Genomic DNA, 9,644 nt, shown 5'->3' on the forward strand with positions numbered 1-9,644 from the left:
TTTTGAGATACTTAAAGTCTGCTCCAGGAAAAGAGATCCTCTTCTCTCCTCATGAGCACATGTGTATTGAAGGATTTACAGATGCAGACTAGGCTGGATCTCCTGAGGATAGAAGATCAACTTCAGGTTACTGTACTTAAGTTGGTGGGAATCTGGTAACTTGGCGTAGCAAGAAACAGGCTGTGGTTGCCAAATCAAGTGCTGAAGCTGAATTTCATTCTATGGCCCAGGGTATATGTGAGCTGATATGGCTTCAGAGCCTTCTTCAATATCTCAGTGTCTCTGTCTAACTTCCCATGATGCTTTATTGTGACAGTAAATCAGCCATTAGCATTACCCATAATCCCGTACAGCATGATTGGACGAAGCATGTGGAGATTGACCGTCACTTCATCAAAGAAAAACTTGAACAGGGTCTCATCTGTATTCCATTTGTTAAGTCCAATGATCAATTAGTTGATGTCTTTACTAAAGGGCTTAGTAGAAAGGTTTTTCATCCTATTGTGTGCAAGTTGGTCATGTATGATATTTATGCACCAACTTGAGGGGAGTGTTGTAATATAAATACAAGGGTAGAATTGTCCTTAGGGTTTCTTTGGTGTTGCCCTAGAGGAACTATTAGTCTTTGTACTTCATATCTCATTTATTATAAATAAAGGTGTGCTGGTGTCTCATTGACACAAGTCACGTTTCCCCAAAACTCTTCATACATAGACACCCAAGTACAATGAGCAATGCATATGTCATAGACACCCTAGTCTTCCATGTCATAACAATACAATGCTGTGAATCTGTGACTGTCTACTGATATGAACTATGACGTGCTAGATTGAGTCCACTCATGGTCCGATGGAGCCGATATGCATTGTCCTCCGTTTGCATGACATATGAATGCCACGTCATAGTGTTCGAGAAGAAGCGAGAGTAGTTTCTTCTCTAGCAGGTCAAGAAATCCGAGATTTTCGAGATCTCGCCAAAATTTCGGTTGTCTCGATCAAAACTATGTATGTTTGATATCTCGTATGCAATCTCGTCTCGGCCAGGTCGAGATCTTTACAAGTTTTTGAATTATGAGGGAAACAAAGGGCCCCAAAAGAGGGGGAAAAAGGAAAAAATAAAAACAGCAAAGTTAACAAAGCAGAACCACTTCCTCAGACCACAGAAGAGGAGGTCTACAGAAAGGCGGGAGAGAGACCCGAGGATACAACAATATTCCTTTTTCTTTGGGGTATCAGTACAACTAGTAGAGACAGAAGACCGTTTGCTTCTAATGTCAAATGAAATGGAGTTCCAAATCTGCTGGTAGGATCTAGAGCTGGGAAACCATTTCCTGATATTACACTCCATCCAAATCTAATTGATCGTGACACCAAAGGCGAGCTTGCCCACTACGTCACAGATGGAAGAACCAGGGAAAGTCATGTCCACCCAAATCCATTCTCACTCGCTGAAATGGGAGGATTATGCGGGATCATGGCCAACATTTTACCAGTAAGCACCCCTTTCCAGATAGAAGAGGAAATGGGGCAAACAAAGAAAAGATGATCAATATCTTCCACCTCATTCCAGCATAGGCAGCAAGAGAGGGAGGGGGGGACATAAATCTATCGGTAAATCAGGAAAACACACAAAGTCCATGTGGCAATGTTTTCCGAACACCTTTCAACTGCCAACTTCACAGCCTCTGCAGTGATATAACAGAAAAAATTGCCATATGGTTACGATGACTAGCACAACTCTAAGCTGCTGAGGAGAAAGGAATCACTATTAAATACTTAATAACTGAAGATGCAGCTTAATGGTTTTAGGACAATCTGTTATCCATAATAATAAGAGTATGACCTTCACAAACCTATCTAATAAAATAAACAACTGTCCAGCAGCATGCTCCAAATAACTCAATGCCAAATAAAGAAGCAATCTAGATATTGCAAGTGTCAGGATATCTTGATACCTTCATAATCAGGTTGCACATATGTATGACCAAAAGATGACAATTGAAGAAGTATAATCCAGATTGCTATTAACTTTAAAAAGATCTGCCAGCTGCAAAATATGTGGAATGCCAAACTATTTCCTTCCAAGAATTCTCCCAGCAGAATCTTACTTCTTTCTCCTCTCTTTGTTAATTCTACAGGAAAGGATGAGTTTTTTCAATGAAATCTCTGAAGATAAGAAAGAATTGATAATTTGGTTTAGCAAATTAGTGATTCTTCTTTGGGATAATGAAAACAGCCATCTATTGTATAAAAGGGTGTAGAAAAGATTATCAGTATTTTGGAGTAGAAAAGCTACAGTAAACCAGTCTCTAAATATTGATAATTGTGCAACAATTGTAGTTGTTTTTGTTATGTATAAAATATACAAAAGTTCCAATTGTGCCTCTTGCAGGCAACAATTTTATGCCCAAAATTTTACCCCTGAAAAAAAATTAATATACTACCTAAGACACAATCACAGTATATTTTATCACATTTAGTATAGGAAAATATTTCTCCTCACCCACAGTGAAGAGGGTGAAGCGAAATGAAGGGACGTGATGAGACATTCTCCTCCCCCCTCCCCCCCCCCCCACCCCACCCCACCCCTCCCTTTTGTAAGAACCAAGCTCCTCTCCCCCTTATTTCCATCCGATGGCCATAGGGCCGAGAATCTTTTCACCATTGGTGAAGAGAAACTGAACCCTTTAGTTTATATGACACTGGCTTGTTCAATGACCTTGGTTCATTGAGTTAGTGTTCACTAACTGTTTCTGTACTGAATCCACTAGTTTATTATATTCTTATTACATGGGAATATTGGAAATATGTCTAATTTTAGGTTTAAGATATTTTCCTTAGTAAATTTTAAAAAAAAAAAAAAAAAACTTGAATTTTTTGTTGCTTTTAATTTTGATCCACAGGTATTTATATATAAAAAATAAAAAATTAAAGGGAAGAAGGGAGGTTCTGATAATCAAACTAGGAATTGGCAACTAAGGATGCTTTGTCTCTTGAAGGTAGTGAAGTCAGACAATTTGGATGTGTGACCTATGTGATACATGTTCTTTGCCATATCTTAAGTAACAATTCTTGATTAGTAAATAAAATTATTACTCAGATGGTTCTAGAAAACAAATACATTGAAAAAACCAAGCTCTGTAGTAAATGGAGTTCAGAAAAATCTATTAGCCAAATGAGGTTAAGTTTCACTTTAAACAAAAATTAGTATGTCAAACATAAAGACATTATCTTTTTGTCAAATACGGAAAAGTTATTAATCAATCCAGGCCAGCCTTGTAAGCAACTTTGTCTAAACATAAAAAGACCAGCAGCAACCCTAAGTTTCACTCAAATTCCTGATTTGAAAACTGAAACAAGAATCCAAGGGGATATCTACCATTTCCCAGACACATGTATACAACTTCTGATGAATTATGGAAACATAAGCAAGAATTTTCCATTAAACAATCCTTCAGTTTATCTTCTGGATACAGAGAAAGAGAGAGAGTACTTCCATTAAAGTAAGAAAGCACATAAAGATGAACTCAAGCAAGCTTATAAATTCTTGTGGAAAAAACCATAAACAGTAAAATCAAGTTATGAAAGGAAAAGAACACTATTTATCTGCCATGAGAAGTAAAGTAGCTTCAACTTCTCCAATCAAACAAAAAACCAAATAAATCATCTGGGTTCCAAGAAGTAACTTACCTCGACCAGCCATGGCTGTTGCAATCCAATATGGTATGATTTGAAATTAATACGCAGAGAGGAGAAGGGTGGAAGAGAAGGGGAGAAAGGTTTTACAATCCTCAAGTCACATCCCTATCGATAGTGACTTCTTCGAAGTATTGTCTTTGGGCCCACAAAAGGCCATTCCAGAAAGAAAAGAAACATAAAAAAAATAAAAAGAATTCGAAATGGCCAATGTGCTTTTAGCTACTTGGCTGATAGAATGAGAATCCATCAACAAACGGAAAATTATCACCTCCAGTTTGCTGACCGGCCCAGTTCCCCAGTTCCTCTAATAGGGGGATGGTGGACCTCACTTGGGCAGGGTGTTTGGGCATGGGTAGAGAGATCATTTCAGCCCCTCTTTGTTAGAGGAACTGAGGAACTGGGCCGGTCAGCAAACTGGAGGTGATAAAGATCCATCAACAAACCCACCTGGCTTGTTGGGTTGATTTTATTATTATTAACTTTACTTTACTTTTAATGAAAAAGGGGGTATAATTGAAATTATCTTTAAGTGCAACTCAAAAAGAAGCTTCTCCAGTCAAATCCTATCTCATAAAGGGTATACCCATAATTATCATTATTATTCCATGGGACCAGTAATTCACCATTATCACTCCTCTTTCACTGCTTTTATGGTGGGAAAGCAATTTGGAAGAAGAGAATATTTTTTTCTGTATTTGAGATTCTGAGAAGCACAGGCTAATCTACAAAACAGAAAAATCTTCTTGGGAGTATTTCCACCACTAATCACCACCACCTAAGTGGGTTTTACTTTAGTTTCTCATATATGATCTTTGGGCTGGGGAAGTGGGAACAACCAAATGGATTCTTTTTTTTTTATTTATTTAAATATTTGGATGGATATACATTTATTTGGAGTAGTTTTAGAAAGAATTAAATTTAATTCATATTTTATTGTATTCATTTTTTTTGTTGGATAGAAAAAAGGCCAATGTAATGCGTGATTACTACGCACCTATCGCCCTGACACGATATTTTAAAATTCATGTTGGATTGAGGCCAACAAGAAGACTGTGACCAGGGAAACGAAGAATGGATTTAAAGGCACAATCTCAAAGAACAAAATGGAATACCTTATAAATTGACTGATCAATATAGGCAATACACTGTTTGTTTTTTTTTTTTTTTAATTTACAAATACCTTATGTATTTCAACATCACCCTTCCACTTGTCACAACAAACACTAAGGCAGCATTTGGTTTACATTCTAAGTCAATTTTATATTCTCGGATGATAAAAATAGTTATTTTTATCGTCTAAAGATGCGAAATCAACCTAAAATGCATACCAAGCACAACCTAAGTGTCACATGGTGAAGGTGGGGCCTAAAAATTCACACATGGCTAATCCAAGGTGGGGTCTTCCCATGTAAAATTGGATTGAACTAATTAGCGGGGGTTTGGTATGTAATTGGATCTCATAAAAAATACCATTGAAATGCATTTTCCACCAAGTGATTTGGTCCACCACAAACTAAATAAACAGCTTTTGTAGATAATCCATTATGCCCTTGAGAGCATGTTTCCATTGGGATTCCCTTTTGCATTTGTTTTAAGAACTATAAGTGAAAGCTTTTGGTTTTCCCAAAAATGCATACAGAATTGTGTGCCATTCACTGATAATGAGAATCCATGATATGAATTGATGAGAACAACTTCCAACTGCCATAGGATTGAATTCCTTTCTACAAGAGAAAGAAAGAAAAAATCTCAAAATCTCTAACATTCTCTCTCTTCTTCCCTTCTAATATATATTTAGCAATGGGAGTTATCAATTATGCAAAATGGGATAGAAAGACGATCAAAAGTCCTATTACATAAAAGGGAGAAAGAACGCCACTTGGTCGCCCCAGACATACCGCCCTTGCACCCTGACACAAAAGGTGTGCGAAATGATCTCCACACCCCCTAGAACCCTGGAAATGATCAAGGGTGACTCAAGTCTTTTGATAATTTATTTGGCATTTAGATAATGAAAATCCAATGAAGAACTTAGCGGCAATGATGGAAGAAGTCCCTTGAAGTCTCATTGAAATCTCAATCATCTGCAATGTTGGCATAATTAGGGATTTTTAGTTGGAAAAATTACTATTTAACCCTTGGTGCGAGTTTTACACCCAAATTTTTTAGAATCGACCAAAACTCCTAGGATAGGTGTTTTTTTTTTTTTTAAATCATATCTACCCTAAATATAAAGTTTAGTGCAAAGACTACACCATTTTTTTAGAAAAAAGCATTAATTTGCCATGTGAAATGGATGCCTCTAGGTTATGTGGCACACAGTGTTATGTGTGTTGAACATTGGAATATCTTTCTATTTACTTTTCAATTGTTTTTCATGGATTTTTAAAATCTTATCAAGGTGTACGGTTTAAGGTTTAGGGTTTAGAATGCAACTTGACATGCAAGCAAAAACCTCATTCTATGTATCCATAAAAAATTTAGGGCCCAATTGATTCATTACGAGGAAAAAAAAAATCCATTCCAATTCCCTAAAATTGCAGCGGGGGTGCAATTCAGGGCTGAGAGTTCGACACCCAGTAGGTACGACATCCAACGATACCGAGTTCAAGAAGAAAAAAAAAAATGACTATCGATCTCGGATCTTTGGATGTCACACTTGTCAGGTATCAACCTCTCAACCCCAAACTGCACCGCACTCGACGATCAAGAAATTGGAGAGGATTTTAATCCATCGATTACATACCTTCCTAGGTGGGCCGTTCAGAAAGTAGAGCTTAATTATCGTTAAACAACTTTGCTGATCTTTGGCAAAGGCAATATCCCTCAAATGGGACCTGTTGATTGATGGGTCTTAATCCTTTTTATACAAAGAGGTACTGTAAAATTCTATATGTGCGTACCCTTAAAATCTGGTCTTTGGGGTCTTTGGGCCCAGCCTAGCACTCTATATCCTGCCTAACTAAGTTGCTTTCACAAAAAAAAACCAAAACAGGAAGTGTATGGTGCCATTTGATCTTTGTTGTTGCGAACCACACAAGCAAAGCATGTTTTGGTTAAAGAAAAAGATACAAAAGGTGTACTATTTTTTGGCTTTTGGGGGAATATGGAGTAGTTACATTTTATTCAATATATGTTTACCTCTTTAATGGTTAATGTAATAGTCAAAACTTATCCAAACTAAGGCCATGGTGAAAAAGAAGTTGCCATGTTTTTTTGGTCCCCTCTGACACATTTTTATGGGAAAATGTTCTCGGCATTGGAGGCGCAGGATGCGCCCAGATACATGGGGGTGGGCAAAATGATTGGCACAACCCCCCCCCCCCCAAATGACCGAAATGATACATCCATCCGGCCCCATGTGTTTGGGCGTAACTTGTGCTCCCGTGTGCTCCTGAGCAGAGAGAACATCATCCCTAGTGAGGGTAAATCTTATCATTTCATGTGTACCCAAAAAAACATGCTAGATGGTGTCAGTTTCTTGATAATGTCAAAATGATAAGTCATTTTCAAAATTTTTTGAAAACCCTTTTCACCCTTAACTTAAATAACTTTTGGTTATAACACAAAGAACAATCAAAAGAAGGTTACAATTCCTCACTTCACCACTGACAACAAAATATGGTTGATGCAACAGGTGCAAGATTCTTTGAATTTAATCTTTCGATAACTTAGTCGAGTGTGATGCTTTTAATATTGCTCAAGTTGTCAAAGACAATTTTATTGCTTGTTTGTAGAATTTGGAATTAAATCTTTCCATTGAATTTTCATGTTTCAGTTACCATATATATCACATATTTTATGAGTGGCAAACTTTGTTGCTGATTCTCTCGCTAATTATACTTGTGATATTGAAGCAAATGCAATTTTTGATTACTCAACATATTTTCCATCTATTTCACAATTTTTGGTTTCCTTTCTCCGATGCTTCAATAAAATTTCTAATGGCTGTTTGGGTTCTAAAGTTTCAAAGTTCTTTTATTAATTTTTGAAAGCGGGTTCTCTGAGCAAGCAATATGACAAATTGTATAGACCATAGGAAGGAAATTTTTTCATGTGAAGAGAAAGAGAGACACAGAGGTGCTAGTGTACCTACACTAGCGGCTCAAAGAACTTTTTCCCTTTTCTTTTTTCTAAGAAAGAAGATAAAAGAAAAACAGAAAATGTCCATTACAATAATTTTTTATACTTACTCCTTTTATTTATCAAAATTGGATTAAAATTTACATATATGATAAAAAACGGGAAAAAAAAGAAGCTTTATTAGCATACAGCTCTACCGAGTTAATGTCACATCTACCCCGGTGGCTTCGATCGGTTTGTCGCGATAGTACGTGAATATTGGTATATAACTAATTAATGTATAATTGGTAGTCCCAGTCCCAGTCCCCCGCTTGCTCCCGCAGCAGCAGCAACCAATTGTTGGATTGAAGGCTGGATAAAACCCTGAGTGAAGAAAAGCTCAGCCAACTTCTTATGCATTGCTTCTGTAAGGTGAATTCCATCCCAACTGATGTGGGATGTAGGATTCTGACAATTAGATGATCCAGGGGCACCACATAGAATATGTAAATTGAAGTTGAACATTCCACTTCCAGCTCCACAACAAGCCTTGAATGTCTCCGTAAACCCAAATTGTGATGGGCTCTTAAATATTTTAAGGAATGCATTAAAGAAATCAGCATAAGCTATGAAACAATGTGGATATTGTACCCTAAGTTCCCCTATCTTCTTCAAAAGAAGATCATTGTGTGCTTTAACAATGGCGTTTGCACTCTTAACACACCCATTCTCATCTTTATCTCCCGACGATGCCATTGACATATGTAACGGACAACATCCCAATGGTGGTAGTCCTTGTATTACCATGAACTTTGCACCTTTGTCCATCAACGTCTGAAAAGCAAAAATAGTATCATTTCACATGTGTACTCAAAAAATATGCATAACGATGACATATTTCTTTTGATAATGATATAATGATATGTCACTTTTAACTTATTTTTGAAAACCCTTTTATACCCTTATCTTTATAATATAAAAAAATAAACTTTTGAGAATAAAATAGAGGGTACGTGGTACGTTACCTTCACAAGGTTGAGCTTGATATCAATAAGCCTTTGCGTGAGAGACTGAATAGTGTTGGAAGCTCCAAAATTACGAAGGTAGTCATTGAAAGCAGTTTCGCCGACCCAAAAGAGTGCCATGCCTACTTTGGTCTTACATTGTACATCATCTAATCCCTTGCACTGGATGTTGTTAAGGAACTCTTGGAACCAATTCGATTGCTTTTGGGCGAATTCAGGGATGAGTTTCCACATTAATGTGCGACCGACATTGTGATCTTCGAAGAAATTTCCAGGAAAAGAAGAAGATCCACCAATTGCAAAATTTGCTCCATTGGAGAAATCAGCAGAGGAGTTCTTGTATGGTGGCAAGTAAGGTAGATGGAGAGCTTCACAGACAAAATCAACCAGAATACGGCCATCAGAGAATCGAAATATGGGTAGGTGGGTGGTTGAACCATAAGGTGATCCTGGTAAGATTGCATGTGAAAAGGCCATGAGACCTCCCAAGATTGCAGAATTTCCTGTGTCTGTAAATGAATCTCCAAATGCATACATCCCTGAGAAGTTGGCATTGAAACCACCTGAAATAGAACCTGAGAATGAACCAGAACCAGCAGCAGAACCTGAACCTGAACCTGAACCTGAACCTGAGATTGAACCAGTACCAGTACCAGTGCCAGTGCTAGAACCTGTACCTGAGGTTGAACCAGTACCAGAACCTGAACCTGAGATTGAACCAGTTCCAGTTCCAGAACCTGAACCTGAGGTTGAACCAGTACCAGTTCCAGAACCTGAACCTGAGGTTGAACCAGTACCAGTTCCAGAACCTGAACCTGAACCTGAGGTTGAACCAGTACCAGTTCCAGAACCTGAACCT

The 9,644-nt window shown here is 37.6% G+C and overlaps 2 protein-coding genes across 4 annotated transcripts in view; both read right to left on the minus strand.

The window, feature by feature from the left end:
• The window catches only part of LOC122656352 (probable LRR receptor-like serine/threonine-protein kinase At5g63710), a 31,505-nt gene extending 27,687 nt beyond the window's left edge, over window positions 1-3,818 (minus strand). For all 3 annotated transcript variants that reach the window (XM_043850831.1, XM_043850830.1, XM_043850829.1), the window contains exons 1-2: window positions 3,690-3,818; window positions 1,955-2,131 (exon numbers count right to left, since the gene is read on the minus strand). In XM_043850831.1, coding sequence (XP_043706766.1) covers window positions 1,955-2,131; window positions 3,690-3,702 — 190 coding nt within the window. In that variant the 5' untranslated portion in view covers window positions 3,703-3,818. The remainder of the gene's footprint in view (window positions 1-1,954; window positions 2,132-3,689) is intronic.
• A 4,236-nt stretch (window positions 3,819-8,054) lies between these two features.
• Window positions 8,055-9,368, minus strand: LOC122654940 (GDSL esterase/lipase At3g48460-like). The gene is made up of 2 exons (XM_043849194.1): window positions 8,786-9,368; window positions 8,055-8,594 (listed from the first exon to the last, which is right to left on the minus strand). The coding sequence occupies exons 1-2, from the start codon at window positions 9,320-9,322 to the stop codon at window positions 8,055-8,057; spliced, it is 1,077 nt and encodes a 358-aa protein (XP_043705129.1). The 5' UTR covers window positions 9,323-9,368.
• Between the last annotated feature and the right edge of the window lie 276 nt (window positions 9,369-9,644).

This window comes from Telopea speciosissima, chromosome 3, assembly GCF_018873765.1.
Source record: "Telopea speciosissima isolate NSW1024214 ecotype Mountain lineage chromosome 3, Tspe_v1, whole genome shotgun sequence".
NCBI lineage: Eukaryota > Viridiplantae > Streptophyta > Magnoliopsida > Proteales > Proteaceae > Telopea > Telopea speciosissima.